We start from the raw sequence: 24,082 nt of genomic DNA on the forward strand, positions 1-24,082 counted from the left end.
CCTAGCCACCTTGTGTTGGGGGTCCTGTCTCTTCCTCTTGCACACTGGGATTAAAGGCATGAGTGGTCATGCCAGGCTGGGATCTTCTGTGATAGGAAACTCAAGGAAGCCTGGGATTTTTCCAAGGAAGTAACTGTTGTTCTGAGAAATGACCTAAGTAAGGAACCATAGGATAGTAAAGTATTGGTATCCTAGAAAGGCTTCTCATGACCAGAAGCAGTCACCTCTCACACACCACAAGTTTTTGTGTCTGTGCGTGTGTATGTGTGTGAGTGCATGGGTGTCCTTCCTCAGTCACCATCCACTGTGCTTTTTTTGATACAGGTTCTCTCATTGCCTGAAGCTTACCAATTAAACCAAGACAGCTAGCTGTTGAGCCCTAGGGACCTTCCTCTTGTCCCAGTTCTCTGTGGCTAGGATTACAGATCCCGGTCATCATACTACTTAAAAACAAAACAAACAAACAACAACAAAAACCCCTGTGAGTTCTAGGAATAGAACTCAGATCTTCATGACTGGATGGTCAGTACTTTCCTGACTGAGCTGTCTCACAAGTAAACCAGGGATATTTTTGAAATAAATGTATAACAGGGAAGATAACACTGACTGAACAACTTGTGTGTCAAGCATGGTCCCACAGGCTAATTCTGTAATAGCCACTGTCTGCTTTAACTTTGACAAGCTTGTTCAGTAGAGGGTGTTTCTGCCCAGCAAGAGTGAATCTAAAGGTTTGACATATCAGGGAGCTTGTTCAAGTCCACCCAGCTAAAGAAGCAATCTAGGGATGGTGGAGCTCTGGTTCTGCGTTGGTTTGGCACACAGCAAATCAGATCAAAGCAGAGGCAGTTTAAGGGGCTCCTTTCTGGAGACTGGGGTAGGAAAGAAGCTCTGAGCATCGAGACCAAGCTTTGTTCCTGTCTTCTCTGGCCAGGCCAAGTGGCAGCGCCTGGCCTCCCAGGGCAGTGCCCGTTTGGACATGTTTGAGCACATCAGCCTCATGACCCTGGACAGTCTGCAGAAGTGCGTCTTCAGCTTTGACAGCAATTGCCAGGAGTGAGTACCTGTGCTAGCCTGGGAACCTGGCCCATTAAAAACAAGGGAGGGAGGCCTGGACAGACAGAGGAGAAGGGCTGTCCTGGGGGAGGTGGCTCAGAAATAGCATTAAAGGAGCCTGGAGGAGAGAGAGGGAGTGGTCCTTCCAGGAGGTGCAATTGTTGGACAGTATGGAGACGCTGTCTGCACTCAACAGTGAAGTGGTACTTTGCAGACGAGGCTATGGGGGAGGTGGGAGATAGTGGCTCAATATTAAGTACTCTGGAAAACTTCATTACGAGATTTCAAGGAAAACACTGAAGGTGTTTGTTTGGGTTTGTAATAGGTTTCTCTTACTATAGCAACCTGTCTGAGACAGTCAACATCAAGAGAAGAAAGGTTTGTTAGAACCCAGGGTCTCATAGGCTTCAGTCAATCATCTGTCTCCTGTGATGAAGTAGTACCTCAAAGTTGGAGCATGGAGAACAGGGGGCTTGAAAGTAGAGATATGGGGGAGGAGCTCATTAGTCCCCACCTGAGAGCATTTGCTGGTCTTGTGAAGGACCCAGGTTCAGTTCTTAGCACCACCATGGTAGTTCACAACCACCCATAGCTCCAGTTCCAGTGGATTGATGCCTGCCCTCTCCTGACCATTGTGAGCTTCAGGCAGGCACATCATGCACATGCACACATACTCATACTCATATTCATTGCATACATATACATATGCATACTCATATTCATTGTGATGGTTTGTATTCGCTTGGTCCAGGGAGTGGCACTATTAGGAGGTGTGGTCCTGCTGGAGTAGGTGTGTCACTGTAGGTGTGGGTTATAAGGCACCTTATCCTAGCTGCCTGGAAGTCAGTATTCTGCTAGCAGCCTTCAGATGAAGAGGTAGAGCTCTCAGCTCTTCCTGCACCATGCCTGCCTGGATGCTGCCATGCTCCTGCCTTGATGATAATGGGCTGAACCTCTGAACCTGTAAGCCAGCCCCAATCAAATATTGTCCTTATGAGAGTGGCCTTAGTCACGATGTCTGTTCACTGTAGTAAAACCTTTAGTTAAACCTTAAGGAAGACACACATTGAATAAAATAAATAAATCTAAAAAAAAATTAAAAACCCAACAAATCAGTCATAAACCAAGACACCTTTAGAATCTATTGATGGAGACATCAGGTATGTGGGTTAATGTAAGTGGAGGAGTCTTTATTGTGGTTGTTTTCTGATGACACACTTAGCTGTTTACGGCTGGTGGAAACTATGGTTTTGTTAAGTTCCTACATTCCAAAAGCCACAGGATGTTAGGCTAGACACAGAGATGGGCAAGGAACGATGACTTTTATGGGGGCTAACGACATCCCAAGATAAATTGTAATTAGACTCTGGACCTAACACGTCCCAACTCCACAGTTACTGAAATTCTAGTCCTTGAATCAGCCTTGCAGAAGGGTCACAAGGTCAACTGCCATTCCTCCCAGGAACTTCCTTTGCAGGTTCACTGGACTTACACATAAGCACAGGAGAGCAGTTACAGAAGGATGACAATGTGACATGACATGCTCCTGCGGGGAACCCCCAAACAGCTACACTATCACCAAGTCCCACCCCATTGTGAATGTTGACATCATGGATGTACTTGGAGTCCCACTTTCTAGACACTCTGGCATCTAGCAAGGTCACTTGCAGCAGGTGGTAGGGGACAGAGAAATATCTGAAGTCTCAGGTGGGGACCTCCTGCCCTCCTTTCCTCCATCTACTAGGAGGTACAGATTGGTTTGTTACTATCACCATAGACCTGAGTACCACTGTATTGCTCTGCTCTGGTTGCCATGGTTACTGGGCAAAGTCCAAGATGGTGTCAAGAGTGAACAAATGCTTTTGGTTTCTCCATTCCCCGTGGGCAGCAGCTCCTGGCTGCTGAGGTGTTTTCTCAGTGTTCATATATGTTAAAGTGTCACTTCTGCTCTGCTCGCACCCTCCAGGAAGCCTAGTGAATATATCACTGCCATCTTAGAACTTAGTGCCTTAGTGGCCAGACGGCACCAGAGTCTGCTTCTGTATGTGGACCTGTTTTATCACCTCACCCGTGATGGGATGCGCTTCCGGAAGGCCTGCCGCCTAGTGCATGACTTCACGGATGCTGTCATCCGGGAGCGGCGCCGTACCCTCCCTGATCAGGGTGGTGATGATGCCCTTAAAGCCAAGGCCAAGGCCAAGACTTTGGACTTCATTGACGTGCTACTGCTGAGCAAGGTGGGCTCCTGAAGGGGGCAGACCAGGGGCGGGGGGTACTGAGGCTGGAGTGACACTGTGATGTGACAAAACCAAGCACACTCTGCCCTTACTATGTCCTAGACCCTATGTAGGCTCCACTCATGGAACCTGGCCCCAAGCCCTTCACCACTTGGCAAGCTAAGGTGTCTGGAACTCTGCATTGGTATCTAGATCCTTTGAGCCAACTCAGACCAGGGAGGGACTCTAAGCCCTGTTTTAACATTTGAACTACAAGTCTAAACCTTTGCACATACCCAGCAAAAAGAGCAGGATGGAGACCCTGAATACCAACCATGCCAATTCTCCTCATGCCCATTTGTCAGGCCCAGACCCTAGCAATCACCCCAGGTACCTGGACTCACCTAGGCCTGGCTGAGAAGGAAATAAAGTCCAGAGGTCACCTGCCTTTGCTGTTGTTAAGGTTAAAAAGTAGAAAGGTTCATGCATCTGCTGGAGAGACCCAGTCATGGTGGGTGAGTGGCATTTCCCACCACAGTCAGGGACAGAGTCTTGCCCGTACGAGGGGACAATGAGAGCTGATTCTCCACTCCTCTGGGGCTGAGGATAGGACTCAGATGGTATAGTGCTCACTTAGCCTCACAAGGCCCTGGGTTCCATCCCAGCACGTTGTAAACAGGGCCTGGTGACTCCTGTTGTCATCCCAGCATTCATGGGTTGGTGACAGAGGGTCAGAAGTTCATGGCCATCCTTGGCTACAGAATGAGGTTGATATCAGTATGGGTTACATGAGACTCTTTCTTTAAAAAAAAAGGGGGCTGGGGATTTAGCTCAGTGGTAGAGCGCTTACCTAGGAAGCGCAAGGCCCTGGGTTCGGTCCCCAGCTCCGAAAAAAAAGAACCAAAAAAAAAAAAAAAAGAGTTGAGGGAAAGAAAAGAGGTGGATCTTGGGCAGTGGGCATCCATGGAAGGTGTTTGAGGATAGGAGTGCAGGGGACAGCATGCATCCCTGGCTTTAGCAATGATAATACAGGAACTTCCATAGCTCATGCTCTGGAGAACCTAGGGTTTTACGAGTTAGAATCATTGTGCAGTACATACATCTTCCTCTGGCACTGTGGACAGTAGCCTCGGTGCCCAGGGGCAGAATAGCTCTCTCTGCAGTAACAGTATCCGGGATGACGGCAAAGCTTCGGTTAGTGGGCAGCGCAACCCTTTCATCTGTGTAGGTAGTGGTTTTTAAACATGTGCATGCATCACATGTATGTGTAGGAGGGTCTGTGTTCATGTGTGCATGTTCATACAGAGAACAGAGGTCGGCCCTGGGTGTGTCTTCCTTCATTGTTCTCCATCTTGCTTTTTTAGAAAACGGTTTTAGATTTATTCATTCTATGTTATGAGTGTCTTGTCTGCATGTATGTAAGTCAGAAGATGGCTTCAGATCTCTTGTTCCTGGAGTTCGAGCCAGTAACTGGGTGCTGGGAATTGAACCCTGGTCTCCTGCAAGAATAGCACATGAACCACTGGGTCATCTTTCCGGCCCCTCCACCTTGCCTTTTGATTAAATTTTATTTGATTGAGTGGTTGGTTGGTAGAGTGTGCACATGCGCCACACATGTGTGCTCACAGGTCAGAGAACACTTGAAGGAGTTGTTTTTCTCCTTTCACTATTGAGTCCCTGGTATCTAACTAATGGCTTGATGGTGACTGACTTTATCTGCTGAGCTATTCCACCAGCTTTTCGTTTGTTTGTTTGTCTTGAGGCAGTGCCTGTCACTGAACCAGCTCACAGATCATCTACACCAGCTGGCTAATGAGCTCCAAGAATCCACTTATGTCTGCCTGTTCACTGCCAGGTTCACAGGCAGCGGCTACCATGTCTGGCTTTTATGTGGGTGCAGGGGTCTGAACTCAGGTCCTCTGGCTTGAGTGGCAAGTGCATTTTCTTGGCCCTGGCTAACACCATCTATTTTTAAGCATCAAGGCTCAGATGCTAAGAGGCTGGCACCCAGGGTGATGTCACTAGTGTGGGGACTCTGGTGATGAACACAGGTGCAGGGGTGTAGTGGGCACGGGTATCCAGAAGAGTCAGGGGTCTTTAGAGACTGTCCTGGGTTAGGTGCCTCAGGAGCCCTTACAACGGGCGCCATTTTGCATCTTGCCTTGTCTTCAGGATGAACATGGCGAGGCTCTGTCCGATGAGGACATCCGAGCAGAGGCTGACACCTTCATGTTTGGAGGTGAGTGAGTGTTTCTGTGAACTGTTACAGAGAGAGTGGAAGTCTAGGCATCCTGGCCACAAGGTTGTGGACCCTGGATTTCTTCCCCTTCTGTGTGTTTCCCGGCGGGTTGGGGCGAGCCACCTTAGTGCTGTCCACTTGGTGGTGCTGAAGCAGCCCAGAGACCCCTTTCAGGCCACGACACCACGGCCAGTGGGCTCTCCTGGATCCTGTACAACCTGGCGAAGCACCCGGAATACCAGGAGCGCTGCCGGCAGGAGGTGCGGGAGCTCCTGAGGGACCGTGAGCCTGAGGAGATTGAATGGTAAGTCAGGTGCCGGAGTACTTCTGAGCCCCTTCCTGGCTCTTTTCCCAAGAGAAGAGAAAAGATGGCCGAGGAAAGGAGAGAGGATCAGGCCTGCATCTGCACGGGGTACAAAGGCTTTGAGAGATGGAGGGAGGAGAGGAAATGAGGGAGAGGGAGACAGAAAGAAGGTATGTGTGTGCGCATGCGTGTGTGTGCATGTACGTGTATCACGTGCACTTGAGTTCCTGTGGTGGGCCTGTGAGGAATCAAGATGGCAGCAACTGAGGTCAGTGGCAATAGACTGGAAAAGCGATGTTAGTGACTTTAATTTTAACCCAAGGGTAATCAGGAACCAGGGGAAGTGTTTGAGCAAAGGAGAGGCAGGTCAGCTGTGTGTATCATAAAGGTCCTTGTAGGATTCTTCAAAGTTTTCCTTAATCTTTCATTTTCAGATTGACTTAACTGTACAAGTCTTTGGTCTTCCGGAAAAAAAAATCTTTAACTTAGTTTATTGGAGTTTCTTAGAAACATCAGGTGAACTGTGTGTCTTAGGGAGCACCTTTAGTCCTTTTACTCAAGAAGTTGAGGCAAAAGGATCCTTTAAAGCAGGTAAGTTTGGGTAGCATAGCAAGACCCTGTCCATGGCTACCGGCCTCCTTGGGCACCTGCATAAAAATGTGGGTACACATGTACACACTTACACACATAAGCACACGTACACAATTTAAAACTTGTAAAAAATCAAAACAAACAAAAAGGCATCCTTAGTGGGTTTTGCTGCTGTGAGCAGACACCATGTCCAAGGAAATTCATAAGGACAACATTGAATTGGGGCTGGCTTACAGGTTCAGAGGTTCAGTCCATTATCATCAAGGCAGGAACATGGCAGCATCCAGGTAGACATGGTGCAGGAGGAGCTGAGAGCTCTACATCTTCATTTGAAAGCTGCTAGCAGAAGACTGACTTCCAGGCAGCTAGGATGAGGGTCTCATAGCCCACACCCATGGTGACACACCTCCAACAGGGCCACACCTTCTAATACTGCCACTCCTTGGGCCAAGCATAAACAAATCATCACATTCCACTCCCTGGCCCCCATAGGCTTTTTCAAACATATGAGTCTATAGGGGCCATACCTAAACATAGCATAATGCAAAATTTATTTAGTCCAACTTCAAAGGTCCCCATTGTTTATAGCAGTCTCAACACTGTCCAAAGTTCAAAGTCTTTTCTGAGATTTATCCAATCACTTAACTGCGACCCCCAAAGCAAGATGAGAAACCAGCTGGGCAAACCCCAAACTCTACATCTTCATGTCTGATTTCAAGGCGGTCTTCAGATCTCCAACTCCTTTTTTCATCTTTGTTGGCTGCAACACACTTCTTTCTCCTGGGCTGTTTCCACTACCTGTTAGCAGCTTTCCTCAGCAGATAGACCATGACTCTGGCATCTTGAACATCTTGGGGTCTCCCAGGCAACTTCAGTGGTACAGCTGTTTGTTTCAGTGTCTGGGATCCACACATGATCTTCTGGGCTCTTCCAAAGGCCTGGCATCAGTTCTCCAATTCTGTCCTCTGTAGCATGCTAAGCTCAGGTTGATCACTGCCGCTGCTATACTTGGTGGTCATCCCATGGACTGGCATCTCCAATACACTGGGGTCTTTCTGCTGCAACTAGGCTTCACCAATAGCTTCTCGCAGGCTCTCTTCATGGTGCCAAGCCTCAAATCCTTTGCATGACTCCTTCAGCCTTGGGCCATCAAGTGCAACTTAGGCTTCAATTTCACCAATGGCCTTCCTTGGTCTCTCACAGTGCCAAGCCTCAGCTGCTCTTCATGACCCCTTCATGCTTTCTAAACTAATACCACCTGGGCAACTCTTATACATTACCAAGTCCAGCTATAGCAAAAGGTATCACTTTGGCTCTCTCTGGGACACAGCATCATTGTGCTCTCAGAAAACACTACCCAGAAGATTTCACCTCAGTGAAATCTCCTTCCCACCCATCCTCACCCATCTCAACACCCTGGCATTCACCTATACTAGGGAAAAGAGCCTTCATAGGACCAAGAGCTTCTCCTCCTATTGATGCCAGACAATGCCATCCTCTGCTACATATATGGCCAGAGCTATGGGTCCCACAATCTGTATTCTTTGGTTGGGGGTTTAATCCCTGGGAGCTCTGGGGGGTTTGGTTGGTTGATATTTTTGTTCTTCCTATAGGGTTGCAAACCCCTTCAGCTCCTTCAGGCCTTTCTATAAACCATCCATTGGGATCCCCATGCATCCACATTATTATCTTCCTTCTTCTTGAGCTTCATATGATCTGTGCATTGTGTCTAGGGTATTACAAGATTTTGGGCTAATATTCACTTATCAGTGAGTACATGCCATGTGTGTTCTTTTCTGATTGGTTTACCTCACTCAGGATGATATTTTCTAGTTTCATCCATTTGCCTAAGAATTTCATGAAGTCGTTGCTTTTAATAGCTGAGTAGTACTCCATTTTGTGGATGCACCACATTTTCTGTATCCATTCCTCTGTTGAAGGGCATCCAGGTTGTTTCCAAATTCTGGCTATTATAAATAAAGCTTCTGTGAACACGTGTCCTTGTTATATGTTGGTGCAGCTTTTGGGAATATGCCCAGGAGTGGTATAGCTGGGTCCTCAGATAGTACTATGTCCAATCTTCTGAGAAACTTCCAGACTGATTTCCAGAGCGGTCATACCAGCTTGCAATCCCATCAATAATGGAGAAGTCTTCCTCTTTATCTACATTCTTGCCAGAATCTGCTGTCACCTGAGTTTTTGATCTTAGCCATTCTGACTGGTGTGAGGTGGAATCTCAGGGTAGTTTTGATTTGCATTTCCCTAATTACTAAGGATGTTGAACATTTCTTAAGGTGCTCCTCAGCCATTCGATATTCCTCAGCTGAGGTCTTTGTTTAGCTCTGTACCCCATTTTAAAATAGGGTTATTTGGTTCTCTGGAGTCTAACTTCTTTGTATATATTAGATATTAGCCCTCTATTGAATGTAGGATTAGTAAAAGTCTTTTCCCAGTCTGTGGGTTGCTGTTTTGTCCGATAGACAATGTTCTTTGCCTTACAGAAGCTTTGCAATCTTATGAGGTCCTATTTGTTGATTCTTGATTTTAGAGCATAAGCCATTGGTGTTCTGTTCAGGAAAATTTCCCCTGTGCCCATGTGTTCGAGGCTCTTCTCCTCTTTCTCTTCTATTAGTTTCAGTGTATTTGGTTTTATGTGGAGGTCCTTGATCCACTTGGACTTGAGCGTTGTACAAGGAGATCAGAATGGATCAATTTGCATTCTTCTACATGCTGACCTGCAGTTGAACCAGCACCATTTGTTGAAAATGCTATCTTTTTTCCATTGGATGGTTTTAGCTCTTTTTTCAAAGATCAAGTTACCATAAGTGTATGCCTTCATTTCTGGGTCTTCAATTGTATTTCATTGATCTACCTGCCAGTCTCTGTACCAATACCATGCAGTTTTTATCATGAGTCCTCTGGATTACAGCTTGAGGTCAGGGATGCCCCCAAAAGTTCTTTCATTGTTGAAAATAGTTTTCACCATCCTGGGTTTTTTTTTGTTATTCCAAATGAATTTGCAAATTGCTCTTTCTAACTCTATGAGTTGGAATTTTGATGGGGATTGCATTGAATCTACAGTTTGCTTTTGGCAAGTTGGCCATTTTTATTATACTAATCGTGCCAATCCAAAAGCATGGGAGATCTTTGCATTTTCTGAGATTTTCAATTTCTTCCTTCAGAGACTTGTCATACAGATCTTTCACTTGCTTCATTAGAGTCAAACTAAGGTACTTTGTTATTTGTGACTATTGTGAAGGGTGTCATTTCCCTAATTTCTTTCTCAGCCTGTTTATGCTTTGAATAGAGGAAGGCTACTGATTTTTTTCAGTTAATTTTATATCCAGCCACTTTACTGAAGTTGTTTACCAGGTTTAGGAGTTCTCTGGTGTAATTTTTGGGGTCACTTAAGTATACTATCATATCATCTGCAAATAGTGATATTTTGACTTCTTCCTTTCCAATTTGTATCCTTTTGGCCTCTTTTTGGTGTCTGATTGCTCTGGATAAGACTTCCAGTAGGGAGAGAGTGGGCAGTCTTGTCTAGTCCCTGATTTTAGTGGGATTGCTTCAAGTTTCTCTCCATTCAGTTTGATGTTGGCTACTGGTTTGCTGTATATTGCTTTTACTATTGTTTAGATATGGGCTTGAATTTCTAATCTTTCCAAGACTTTTCCTATGAAGGGGTGGTGAATTTTGTCAAATGCTTTGTCAGCATCTAATGAGATGACCATCTATTTTTTTCCTTTGAGTTTGTTAATATAGTAGATTACATTGATGGATTTCTGTGTATTGAACCATCCCTTCATCCCTGCAATGAACCCTACTTGATAATGATGAATAATCACTTTGATGTGTTCTTAAATTCAGTTTGCAAGAATTTTATTGAGTATTTTTGAATCAATATTGATAAAGGAAATTGGTCTGAAGTTCTGTTTCTTAGTAGGGTCTTTGTGTGGTTTAGGTATAAGCGTAGTTTTGGCTTCAATGAATGAAGTGGGTAGTGTTCCTTCCATTTCTATCTTGTGGAATAGTTTGAAGAGTATTGGTATTAGGTCTTCTTAGAATTCTGCACTAAATCCATCTGGTCCTGGGCATTTTTTGGTTGGGAGACTTTTAATGACTGCTTCTATTTCTTTAGGGATATGGGACTATTTAGATGGTTTATCTGATCCTGATTTAACTTTGGTAGCTGGATCAGTCTAGAAAATTGTCCATTTCATCCAGATTTTCCAGTTTTGTTGAGTAAAGGCTTTTGTAGTAGGATCTGATAATTTTTTAATTTCCTCAGTTTCTATTGTTATGTCTCCCTTTTCACTTTTGATGTTGTTAATTTGGATACTGTCTCTGTGCCCTCTGGTTAGTCTGGCTAAGTGTTTATCTATCTATTGTTGATTTTCTCAAAGAACCAACTCCTGGTTTTGTTGATCCTCTGTATAGTTCTTTTTGTTTCTACTTGGTTGATTTCAGCTCTGAGTTTGATTATTTCCTGCCTTCTACTCCTCCTGCATGAATTTGCTTCTTTTGTTCTAGAGCTTTCAGGTGTGCTGTCAAGGTGTTACTGTATGCTCTCTCCAGTTTCTTTCTGCAGGCACTCAGAGCAATGAGTTTTCCTCTTAGCACTTCTTTCATTGTGTCCCATAAGTTTGGGTATTTGTGTCTTCATTTTCATTAAATTCTAAAAACTCTTTAATTTCTTTCTTTATTTCTTCCTTGACTAAGTTGTCATTGAGTAGAGCATTGTTCAGTTTACATGTGTATGTTGGCTTTCTGTTGTTTTTGTTGTTATTGAAGACCAGCCTTAGTCCATGGTGATCTGATAGGACTTGTTGGATTATTTCAATCTTCTTGTGTCTGTTGAGACCTGTCTTTTGACCACTTATATGTTCAATTTTTTGAGAAGGTACCATGAGGTGCTGAGAAGAAGGTATATCCTTTTGTTTTAGGATGAAATGTTCTATAGATATCTGTTAAATCCATTTGGTCCATAACTTCTGTTAATTTCACTGCATCTCTGTTTAGTTTCTCTTTTCATGATCTGTCCATTGATGAAAATGGGGTGTTGAAGTCTCCCACTATTATTGTGTGTGGTGCAATGTGGTGCTTTGAGCTTTAGTAAGGTTTCTTTCAAGGATGTGGATGCCCTTGCATTTGGAGCATAGATATTCAGAATTGAGAGTTCATCTTGGAGATTTTTCCTTTAATGAGCATGAAGTGTCCTCCCTTTTTTTTTTTTAAAAGATTTATTTATTTAATGTATGTGAGTACACTGTTGATCCCTTCAGACACACCAGAAGAGGGCATCGGATCCCATTACAGATGGTTGTGAGCCACCATGTGGTTGCTGGGATTTGAACTCAGGACCTCTGGAAGAGCAGTCAGTGCTCTTAGCCGCTGAGCCATCTCTCCAGCCCTGAAGTGTCCTTCCTTATCTCTTTGGATAACTTTTGGTTGAAAGTCGATTTTATTTGATGTTAGAATGGCTACTCCATCTTGTTTTTGGGACCATTTGCTTAGAAAATTTTTTTCAGCCTCTTAGTCTGAGATACTGTGTGTCTTTGTCACTGAGGTGTGTTTCCTGTATTGAGAAAAATGCTGGGTCCTATTTAAGTATCCAGTCTGTTAGTCTATGTTTTTTTATTGGGGGAATTGAGTCCATTGATGTTAAGAGATGTTAAGGAATAATGATTATTGTTTCCTGTTATTTTTGTTGTTAGCAGTGGAATTATGTTTGCGTGGCAAGCGCTCTATCACTGAGCTAAATCCCCAACCCCATGAGATGTGATTTTAAATACAAATCTTGCTTTCCTGGTGTGTTGTGGTATCTAGGACTTGCTGTAGTGGGAGAACTGGGTTCTGACGATGCCAAGTAATCCTGGTTCCTGTTACTCAGGTTCCTGTGCTTGCCTCTAGTCATCTGGCTCTCTCTGATGTTAGTTGGTCTTGCTGTCTCTGACTGAATCTTGGCCCTCCTGTGGGCCTGTGATCTTAGGAGTGAGAGTGCTCTTGGGAGACAAGCTCTCTCTGCGCAGGCTTTGGGTTTGGAGGGCTGTGAACAGCCTTAGCTCTGGGTGCAGATGGAAACTGGAAGGATCCTGTCGCAGGCTGCTCTGTGGTTCCTGTGTCCTGTGTGCTCCTGGTGGGTCCCTCTTTGGACAGATAGAGGAGTTAAAGTGGGGTCTCACCTCTGGGCTTAAGACTGAGAGCACTCCTGGGAGACAAGTTCTCTCTGGGCAGGCTTTGGGTCTGGAGGGCTGTGAACAGCCTTAGCTCTGTGCGCAGATAACACAGATGGAGACTATAGCAGTGAAATCTTTTTTTTTTTTTTTTTTTTTGGTTCTTTTTTTTTCGGAGCTGGGGACCGAACCCAGGGCCTTGCGCTTCCTAGGTAAGCGCTCTACCACTGAGCTAAATCCCCAGCCCCAGCAGTGAAATCTTCTTAATCACCACTAATTCTTAGCTCTAGATAACCAGCATCAATTGTCCCAGTAGTCCCTTCTATTCTGGACTCTAAAGCCACAGTCATGCTGAAGCTGCCAAGTTCTGCTGTTTGCAAGAGCTGGAATTCCTCCCTCCCACTCCCTTCTTCTATTACATTACCACTAGCTTTCTGTTTTCCAACTCCTTATTGCCTAAGCTTGGTTGTCCTGGATCTTGCTCTGTAGACTGACCTTGAACTCAGAGATCTGTATGCCTAGCTCTTGTAATAAAAGCTGTGTACCACCAGACCTAGATTTAAGTTTTTCTTCACCTAGAACTTGCTTTGTGCAAGGCTGACCTTGAACCCAGAGATCTGTTTGGCTTTATCTCCTGGGATTACAGGTGTGTACCACCATGCCTGGTGATCCCACTCCTTTTATCTACTATCTCCTAGAATATAGGATTTAGCTCCATCTTACTTCCTGGTTTCCTTTTAATACTTTAATTTTTTTAAAAAGGATTTATTTATTTATTTATTTATTGTGAGTACACTGTCATTCTCTTCAGACAGACCAGAAGAAGACATTGGATCCCATTATAGATGGTTGTGAGCCACCATGTGGTTGCTGGGAATTGAACTCAGGACCTTTGGAAGAGCAGTCAGTGCTCTTAACTGCTGAGCCATCTCTCCAGCCCACTTTAATTTTTAATATAAAAAATATAACCATATATGTTTTCCTTTCTCAGCTTGCTATGCTTCTTTAAAATACTCTTCATGAGACTTAAGCAGAGAACAAAGTCTATGATGGGCGGTTCTGAGACTTCCTTTGTAATTAATCTGAGTCTCTTCACCTTAGCCTCAGGCAGATTCTTCAGACAAGGGCAAAAAGTAGCCACATTCGTCATCAAAATACCACAAAACAGCCTCTAGGTCACATATTGAAATTCTCCACTGAAACCTCTTGGGCCAGGTCTGCATAGTTCATATTACTCACAGCAACAAAATCTTCCATATTCCTACTAGGATGGCCATTATACCCCCCTTATAAAGCATTCTACTGCTTTCCAAATCCAAAGTCCCCAAATCCACATTCTTTCAAACAAAAGCACGGTCAGGCCTATCACAGTAGTACTCCAGTCCCTGGTACCAACTTCTGTTTTAGGGTTTTACTGCTGTGAACAGAGACTGAAAGATCCCATGCAGAGAGAGACCCTTACTCAAGTCTCGGGAAATTGCGGACCCCAGACACAGAGAGACCATTTTGGATGTAATAAGCAAAGGCAAGGTTTATTACGGAGACCTATTATAGAGATCTCCGGGCCGACACGACACGTATCCCACGCAGGAGACAGAGGAGTCGACCCCAAGAGGCTGGAAGAAAGAGTATTTAAAGGCAGAGGCTGTGAGCCCCAGGGGATGGGGGGATGTCAAAGGGGAGTGTACCCCAAGTTACAGGATTGTTTTATGGCTCTAGGAGATAAGGGGACGCCAGGTTTTATGGCCCCCTGGTTCCTGGAACAGTACTACTAAATCAGGAGAAGGGTCGGGTCTTCAGGTCCTCATTATTTTTAAAAGTTTGTCAGAATTGATGAAGCATCTGCATTTGAAACACCTCTGCTTAGGCTTGGGTTTCCAGGAATGCTCTCTGCAGAATGCAATGGCTGGAAGGCACAAGTAGGGGCTTAAATAAACATCGATGGGGCAGAACAAAGAACTGTTACTCACACCGGGTGATAAGCAAAGTAGTTCTCTTGCATTTTTAACAATCTGTCTTCCTGAGTCAGGTCCTGTTGCTGAGTTTTGGGCTAATTTAAAACTCTATCTCTCGGGGCTGGGGATTTAGCTTAGTGGTAGAGCGCTTACCTAGGAAGCGCAAGGCCCTGGGTTCGGTCCCCAGCTCCGAAAAAAAAAAAACCAAAAAAAAAAAAAAAAAAAAACCCTCTATCTCTCAAGACCATGACCAAGGCAACTCCTATAAAAAACATTTAATTGGGGCCGGCTTACAGGTTCAGAGGTTTAGTCCCTTATCATCAAGGTGGGGACATGGTAACGTCCAGGCAGGCATGGTGCAGGGGGAGTTGAGAGTTCTACAGCAGCTAGGATGATTGTCTAAAGGCCCGCACCCACAATGACACACCTACTCCAACAGGGCCACACCCTCTAATAGTGTCATTCCCTGGGTCGAGCATATACAAACTATCACAGAGGGATACATAAATGAAGAAACAAAACAAAACAAAAAACTAGCAACCAGGCAGCCTTTAGGAAGAAGATGTGGTGATGTGCCACAGGGGTGAGTGGTGCGCTCTGTAGTTCAGATTTTCAGCTGCAGGTCCTGAAATTTTAAATAATCACAACATACCAAAAGAAGACAGATTAAAGATTTCAGCTACATCATTGGCTCTTGATTAGTTGTTAATGTTTTCCCGTGGATTCTGCCTGGGGCTGTGGATGTGGCTTGGTGTTAGACCACTTACCTAGAATGTGCCTAGCTATTCTAGGTGGCTAATCAAACTGGTAGTTTGAATATGCTTGCCCCTGGCAGTGGCACTCTTAGGAGGTGTGGCCTCGTTGGAGGGAGTGTGTCACTGCGACCCTTGTCCCAGCTTCCTGGAAGCCGATCTCCTATTAGCTGCCTTCAGAACAAGATGTAGAACTCTCAGCTCCTCCAGTGCCATGGTACCTGGATGCTGCCATGCTTCCTGCCATAATGATAACAGACTGAACCACTGAAGCTGTGAGCCAGCCCCAGTGAAATGGTGTCCTTCTAAGAGATGCCTTGGTCATGGTATCTGCTCACAGCAGTAAAGCCCTAAGTCAGGCAAAACAATCACCCACAATGCCTCTCTCTGCTGAAAGGGCACATTCACCCTTGTACCACCAGCCATATCTCTTCCTTCCTTATCCCCCACCTTGGCTAATTGCATTCCTAGTGCAACGATGACAAAAGCAAAGCTTTAAATCTAGTTATCTTCTTTCTACTGTTTTGCATTTAGGTTTCTCTCTTTTTTCCAGAATGATTAATTTTTATGCAACTTGTTAAATTAAACATTATTTTTATTTTAAAATTATATATGTGTGTGTGTGTTGGGGGGGGTGGTCTTTGCGTGCGAGTGCAGTGTCTACAGAGGCTGGAAAAGTGCGTCAGAACTTCTAGAGTTGGGGTGTATGGGGCAGTCCTGAGCTGCCTGCAGTGCTGAGAACTGAACTGTGATCCTCTCGAACAGTAAGCCAGCCCTGAGTTGTTATACTTTTGTTCTCTCAGAAAAAGATTTTAAAGCCACCTGCCTAAGATTTCTCTGGTACTCTTATTAAGTATCTGATTTAAAAAGCTTTCGATTAATTAATAAGTTTACCAGTAAGAATGACACAATTAAGCTAATTAGTCGTAAGCTAATCAACAGTTAATTAATAATGAATGTTTTTTGAGACACAGTGTCATTGTGTGCCCAAGGCTGGACTGGAACTCATAATCCTCCTGTCTCAGTCTTTCCATTGTTGGGACTCCGTTTTCGCTTTTTTAAAAAATTGCATATATTAACTCATTAATTAATTAATGTCTCTCTTGGAGTTCAAACGTGTCTCCAGACTTCCTAAGCAGCTGCTCTTCCTCTCCGAGCCATCTAGTTAGCCTGTGTTTTTCCAATTCTCGAGCACTTCTTTCATCAAGCACTGCATCCATCTTGGCATTTACTACAGGGAGGAAGGTTTCACTGGGTCACGGAGGTGTTGAAGTTCTCTCAGTTTTGGTCCGATTAACTATTTCTTTTTTTTTCCTCAGGGACGACCTGGCCCAGCTGCCATTCCTCACCATGTGCATTAAGGAGAGCCTGCGACTGCATCCTCCGGCCACGGCAATCTCCCGCTGCTGCACTCAAGACATTATGCTCCCAGATGGCCGGGTCATCCCTAAAGGTGCGCGCAGCGTCAGGGAGGAGGGTTCTGGGCAGACCGTGAATCCAGCAGTTTGTCTTCATTGGTTCATTTTCCCCACAGGCGTCATCTGCCGAATAAGTATTTTCGGGACCCATCACAATCCAGCTGTGTGGCCAGACCCGGAGGTGCTGCCCCTCTTAAGGCTTCTATGTTGTGGGCTGGGGTTCTCAAGGGGACCGACTTTTTGGTTGTTTGTTGGATAAGGTCTCGTGTAGCTCAGGCTGGCTTCAACTTAACCTGTAGCCAAGGATAACCATGAACTTCGGAGCCTCCTGCTTCTACGTCCTCCATGTTGGGATGACAGGGGTCCAGAAGCACGCCTGGTTGTTTTTTTTTTTTTTTTTTTTTTCTTTTTCTTTTTTTCGGAGCTGGGGACCGAACCCAGGACCTTGCGCTTGCTAGGCAAGCGCTCTACCACTGAGCTAAATCCCCAACCCCGCACGCCTGGTTTTTATATGGTGCTGGGGATGGGGTTCAGGGCCAATGAGGTCATTGCTCTTTCAACTCAGCTACCTCCCCAGCCCCAGTCATGGGTTTTATGAAGCAGGATGTCAGGTATCCCAGGCTAACCTGGAAGTCCTTATACAGGATTTAACCCTGAGTCCTTGATCCTCCTGTTGGGATGACAGGTTTGTAGCCATCAGTTTTATGCTGGTGCTGGGATGGAATCCAGGGTTTCTAACTACTCCTCGCTGCATCCCAGGAGGTAGATAAATCAACTCTGACCTTCCGTTGCACACGGAGGGCTCTGCTGCTGGCTACGCTGGCAATTGGTCCTCACCAGTCAGTCATGACTCCATGTCTCCTGCAGGTGTATAACCCCTTCCGCTTTGATGCAGACAACGGCGAGGGCAGGTCACCCCTGGCTTTTATTCCTTTTTCGGCTGGGCCCAGGTGAGGCCAGGAATGAGGGGGAGGGGTCTAGGGTTGACATGAGGACAGGGGGAGTTGGGGTATTTGGAGGTTAGTGGCTCCTCCCTGCCTCCCTGCACAGGAATTGTGCAAAGGTTTGGGGAATTGGGAAGGTGAAAAATCCTTCTCTGTGTTAAGGCCAGCCCTGGCCTGTTCGGTTATTAAACTGGGGTATTATCTGAGGATATCGATGCCCGTTCGTGATCCCAGATACCTCAGCCTCGGGCCAGGTTCTAGTGCAGTGTTGGTCCTGGGTAGGATGTAGGGCACAGTCAGAGTCTCCACCCCGCCCTCCTGCAGGAACTGCATAGGACAGACTTTCGCCATGAGTGAGATGAAAGTGGCTTTGGCGCTGACTCTGCTACGCTTCCGTGTCCTGCCTGATGACAAGGAACCACGCAGGAAGCCAGAGCTGATCCTGCGTGCAGAGGGTGGGCTGTGGCTGCGGGTGGAGCCTCTCAGCGCAGGAGCGCATTGACCCCACAGCTGGCCTGGAAACTGCCCCATTCACCCACCCGGCCTGCGCTTTTCCAGGAATAAAAATCTCTTGTGTGAGCTTCACCAAACATCCAGGTTACACGCCTCATGTGAGCCACAGGGAGCTGTGGAAGGTGTTTGAGCGGTAGAAGGATTTAAGGAACATGAAAATTAATATTGTCACCCGGGAGGCAAGGCACACCCGTGAGGGATTATCTGAATAAATTAACTGAAGTGGAATGATCCGTCCTAATCCTAACTGTAGGTGGAATTCTGGGTTGAATTTCAAAAAAGTGTGGCCTAGATTAGAGATGGCTCTTCTCAGCTCAGATGATCTAATCAAGAAAATTTTCTTAGCGGTATGTCAAACAGCTTGGGTTTTAGTTAATTACAGATGTAGTCAAATTGAAAACCAAGAATGGCCACCACAGCCAGACTACCTAACCCTTCCCAAACGTTTCCAACACATGAGCCTATGTGGTCATCCTCACCCAAATCACCACAGGCTTACTTTTGAGGATGTGCCATTACAGCAACTGGGCATGCGTGTTAGTCAGGGCTCTCTAGACTTACAGAACCTACGGAATGTCTCTATATATTAAGGGGATTTATTGGAATGACTTACAGTCTGTAGTCCTAAGGCCAAGTCTTTTAAGTTCAGACTCCATTTTAGAGAACCTGACCTAAGTCTGAACTCAGGTAAACTAACAGGCCGGTACCCAGCATTAGTTTCCAAGTCGCCCCCCCCCCCCCAACAAAAACAAAACCTAGCTCCAGCCTCTAGGCTAATCCCCACTAAGACCAGCATTTTCAGGTTACACCCTCAACAAGACCAGCGTCTCCAAGTTCTTCCCCCAACAAACTTACACCCACAGGTTACAAGCCCACCCCCTGGGTAATGACCACCGGTGCAGAAGGCAGCAGAAATTAGGTTTTTCCCAATACCAGACAATTATGTCAAAGGCCGCAGTAGCTTTCCAATTAGATGTTTGCACACTCACCACTCCCCTCGCTTACTACAAGTTACTACAAAGCCTTGCCCTATAGATATTCAGCCCCTCCACCCCCATCGAAACTGTCCTGCGTGACAGCGGTGCATTGGAGGGGCCCGAGCTAGCTCCAATGAAATAAAGACCCTGCTGTGTGTTGCATCAGATCGGCTCCTGTCTGTGTTTTGGGGGTTCAACCCTTCCCTGGCACTACATCCCAACCAACCCAACAATGGGGAGCTGTGAATGGGAGTTCAAGAGTCGAGTAGTCGCTCAGTCCCACGAGGGTAGTTGTTTCAGCTAGTCTTCTGTAGAAGCTGGAGTGTGAAGAAGTACACTCCAACAGATGTGCTGGCGAGTAAGTGCAGGCGGGCAGACACCAGGCACGAACCAGCAGCTACAGTCCAGTCCTTTCAGCAGGCAGACACCAGACAGCTCTAGTTCAAGCCTGAAGGAACTGCCAGGCTTGACAACTGGCCTGAGGTGAGGCCACAGAAGAAGCAAGCTGCCACAGAGTAGTTTGCTTCCCTAGTGAGAAGCCCTTGGAGAAAATTGTTTCCATTTGCAAATGACTATCAATTGGAGAATAGCTTCTGGGTTAGGGACCGGGCATGTGTCTACTTCTCCTCTCAGCTCTAGGACCCCATCTAGTGCAGAGCCTTGCAAGCATTGCATGCCGCCCCAGTCTCTGTGAGTCCATATGTCTGTCAGCCCTGCTGTGCTTAGAGGGCCTGATTTCCTTGCTGCCCTCCATCCCCTCTGGTAACACTCTTCCTGTCTCCTCTTCTGCAGGGTCCCCTGAGCTGTGAGGGGACTGATTTGTTGGAAACATCCTATTTAGAGTTGAGTACTTCAAGGTGTAGGAGCCCAAGTGTTACAAGGAGCACTCCATAATGTCTGGTTGTGGGTCTTTACACTTTTCCCCCATCTGTTGCAGAAGGAAGCTTCTCTGATGATGAAGAAGGCATTGATCTATGAACCCAGCATCGTGCCATTAGGAGGCATATTATTGCCACAGTCCTTTTGCAGAATGGTAGTGTTTGTTTTTACCCTACGTGCCTGGGCTGTCTGGCTCGTTGGTCATCCAAGCAACGTTGAGTACGGACTCAATCTTATGGGGCGGGCCTTAAATCAAATCAGATATTGGTTGGTTATTCCCACAAACTTTTTGCCACCATTTCTCTAAATACCTTGCAGGCAGGACACCACTGTAGATCGAAGGGTTTGCAGCTGACTTGGTGTTTATGTTTCTCCCTTGGTAGCCTGCAGAGTACCGTCTGGTACCAAGAACATTTAGCCCGTAGTGGTGAAGACTTTAGACATCAGGGTCCCCTGAGCTGTGAGAGTGACTTTGTTTTCAGTGAGTCACCTAAGTGTTAACTTCAGCAATAGGGCCTTTCTGTCAAGTTGCTGTTTATTATTACTATTGTTGTTGTTGTTGTTTTATCATTATTATAAATGTATGGTGTGTGCGTGTGTGTGTGTGTGCGTGCGTGTGTGTGTGTGTGTACAGTGTCCATGTGCCACATACTGAATATGATATTTAGAAGATAACCTTCAGGAGTTAATTCTTTCCTTCCACTGCATCTGGGGAATCGAATGCAGGTCCTCAGACCTGAGCAGCACGCTGCGCTCACTTCTGACCATTGAGCCCTCTCACTGGTCCCAGTCAGTCTTTTTTTTCTTCTGAGAGTGGTAGGTGTATTTGTAAGAGCAAGATGGCAAGAGAGTGACAGAAGCCTCTGCTGTGTTGTTGACTTCTTCTCCTTCAGAGTGTCCCACTCTGGACTGCTTACCCCTGACTAACTTTGTCACCTCGATTTAGCCTGTCCCCTTCCCTTTTTCCACTTGGCTGCCCTAGTTTTGCTGCTGCTTCTGCTGCTGCTGCTGGTGGTTATCTCCTCCTCCTTCTCTCTCCTTCCTCTCCCCTCCATCTTCCTGTGTGTGTGTGTGTGTGTGTGTGTGTGTGTGTGTGTGTGTGTGTGTGTGTGTGTCCACGGATGAGCAGGTGTCTGAAGAGGCCAGAAGAAGGTACCAGATTCCCTTGGGCTGAAGTTACAGATGGCTGTGAACTGCAGTGGGTGCTGGGAACCAAACTCAGGTGGTTTGGAAGAGTAGTAAGTGCTCTTAACCATTCAGCCACTCCTCCAGCACTCTTTCAACTTTGTTTTTCTCACTGACCCTGGACTTTAGCAGTATGACAGGCTTCCTGGTCAGTGTGTAACCAGCTTGGCAGAAATGAAAATATTCTAGAGACTCCTATGACTATTAAAATGGACCCCAAGAAATTGCAATTTTCTCATGCGGTAGGAACCGCCGGAGGGGGTGATCTTCTCTCCTCCCAGAAAGATTTTAACCCTCCAAAGCCCATGGTAGGACAATGATACATGGGACCTCACCCTGCCCAGGACTGCTTAGGTGCACACTTCTCTGTCCCCTCTCTACTCCACTCCAGAAGATGGACTTGGGGAAGCTGCTGGTTCTCTTTGCTCCTCTTCCCAGTGCAGCCACATCGACCAAATCTTCCTTTCTGCTTTTTACCGATAAGTTGACCTTTTTCATTGTCTTATTGAGGGCATGCGGCTGAGCTTGGCTTCATGGGACATAACTTGTGTCCCCAAGTCCCATGATAAGCGAACCTCGGGGACCTGTTAGTCTTTCCTGTTCAGGGATGGATGTAGCTGGGATGACTTGTGCATCTCAGCAAACCCAGCTTGTTTCCTGTGAGTCCCGGGTGCATCTAGATTCTCTCTCCCCACACCTGCCTCTTTCTTGCCTTCCTACACACTCATTCTCATCTTGCCTCAGGACCTTTCCATTCACCATTTCCAGTTCATGGAATTTTGTATTCCCAGCCTTATGAAGGCAGTTTCATATATCCTAGGCTAGCCCAGTCTTATAGCCTAGGATGACCTTGAAGCCCCAATATCCCTGTCTCTACCTCCCAGTGGCTGGGGTGACAAGTATGATTCACCATGCAGTGCTGGAGGTTGAGCCCAGGACTTTCTGCATTGCTAGATGAGCACTTTACCAAGTAAGCCCACGCCCCAGTCACTAAAATCCATTTTGCTCATTGCATGTTGTGCTTAGCAGATGTTTATTTCCTAGTTGGCCTCCTCTAATCAAGACGCAAACACTGTGAGACGGGGCCTGCCTGCTTCCTTCGTTTTTGTTCTGTTCCTAGCTGTAGCCAGATCTTCAGCGATGCCCACGTCCGTGTAAGCATGGATACTCAATCCCTGCACCCACCCCTCCAACCGCGACGGCTTGCTGTATGGCTTGCTGCTTAGCCCTCGTGCTGTCTGGGCTGCTCTCAACCTTGGACCTAGAAGTCACTTTTTGCAGCAAGCAGTCAGTCAATAAAGAGATGAGGAACTGGTCCAAGTGCTGAGCCTAAGATTGAGTGCTCTCCCGAAACAGGACACCCGGAGTAAGCCTCCCTGCTCCAGGGCTCAGGGCACATTTCGAGGACACAGAAAGAATAAAAGAACCAGAGGGTGGGGGCTGGGGATTTAGCTCAGTGGTAGAGCACTTGCCTAGGAAGCGCAAGGCCCTGGGTTCGGTCCCCAGCTCCGAAAAAAAAGAACAAAAAAAAAAAAAAAAAAAAAAAAAAAAAAAAGAACCAGAGGGTAGAGAGGAGGGCTATGGAATGCTGTCTTTAGACAGGTCACGGCCATTGTGACTATGATTGCACAGAAGCTGTTCTCATGATCACGTGGATGTCAGCATATCAGTACAGAAAGCACTAACTGAACTTGGTGGTTATTAATAAAAGGGAAAAAGTTAACGTTGGGAAGGGGAGGTGTGACAGGAATATGGCGAGGGTAGAAGGGAGGAAACGGGAGACAGGGCTCGATATCATTCCATTGCGTACATGTATGGAATTATCAGAAATAAAGGAAACATTTAAAAAGTGTATGCCACCCTGCCGTCAGGGAAACAGAGACATGCTGGAAGAATGACATCTTTCTGGTTCTACTAACCAATGATGATGTCGATGACAGGAGTCAATCTCTCTACAGCATCAGGGAATCCAGTCAGTGCGATTCCAACACTGACCGCCAGAGTGTTACCCTAAATGTGTCAGGATAGTCAGTACTCCTTTGTGAATGAACATGTTTTTTCTTTTGTTTTAATTTTTCTTAAATTAATGTGGTGTGTGTGTGTGTGTGTGTGTGTGTGTGTGTGTGTGTGTGTGTGTGTGTGTGTGCGCGCGCGCGCGTGCATGCAAACCCTTCAGTTCCTTCCGTCCTTCCTCTAACTCCTCCACTGGGGACCCTGTTCCCAGTCCAGTGGTTGGCTGTGGACATCCACCTCTGTATTTGTCAGGCTGTGGCACAGTCTCTCAGGAGACAGCTATATTTGACTCCTATCAGCATGCACTTCTTCTCACCAGAAATAGCAACTGGGTTGGCGGTTGTATATGGATGGGATGGATCCCCAGGTGGGACAGTCTCTGGGTGGCCTTTCCTTCAGTCTCTGCTCCACTCATTGTCCCTGTATTTCTTCCCATGAGTATTATGTTCCCCCTTCTAAGAAGGAGTGATGCATTTACATTTCGGTCTTCTTTTTTTTTTAAGATTTATTCATTTATTATATATAAGTACACTGTAGCTGTCTTCAGACACACCAGAAGAGGGCATCAGATCTCTTTACAGATGGTTGTGAGCCACCATATGGTTGCTGGGAATTGAACTCAGGACCTCTGGAAGAGCAGTCGGGTGCTCTTAACCACTGAGCCATCTCTCCAGCCCCGGTCTTCCTTCTTCTTGAGCTTCATATGGTCTGTGAATTGTATTTTGGGTATTCCAAACTTTTGGGCTAATATCCACTTATCAGTGAGTGCATACCAGATGTGTTGTTTTGTGATTGGGTTGCCTCACTCAGGATGATATTTTCTTTCTTTCTTTCTTTCTTTCTTTCTTTCTTTCTTTCTTTCTTTCT

The 24,082-nt window shown here is 46.0% G+C and overlaps 1 protein-coding gene across 11 annotated transcripts in view; it reads left to right on the top strand.

Moving 5' to 3' along the window:
- Cyp4f18 (cytochrome P450, family 4, subfamily f, polypeptide 18) overlaps nucleotides 1-19,303 on the top strand; it is a 41,401-nt gene extending 22,098 nt beyond the window's left edge. For 6 of the 11 annotated variants that reach the window (NM_001033686.2, NM_001393771.1, XM_063275144.1 and 3 more), the window contains 8 exon segments: nucleotides 932-1,053; nucleotides 3,020-3,290; nucleotides 5,442-5,508; nucleotides 5,683-5,812; nucleotides 16,606-16,739; nucleotides 16,821-16,885; nucleotides 17,572-17,654; nucleotides 17,973-19,303. In NM_001033686.2, the coding sequence (NP_001028858.2) occupies nucleotides 932-1,053; nucleotides 3,020-3,290; nucleotides 5,442-5,508; nucleotides 5,683-5,812; nucleotides 16,606-16,739; nucleotides 16,821-16,885; nucleotides 17,572-17,654; nucleotides 17,973-18,150 (1,050 nt within the window). In that variant the 3' untranslated portion in view covers nucleotides 18,151-19,303. 11 annotated transcript variants of the gene reach the window in all.
- The last annotated feature ends 4,779 nt before the right edge of the window (nucleotides 19,304-24,082 follow it).

Source organism: Rattus norvegicus, chromosome 16, assembly GCF_036323735.1.
Source record: "Rattus norvegicus strain BN/NHsdMcwi chromosome 16, GRCr8, whole genome shotgun sequence".
NCBI lineage: Eukaryota > Metazoa > Chordata > Mammalia > Rodentia > Muridae > Rattus > Rattus norvegicus.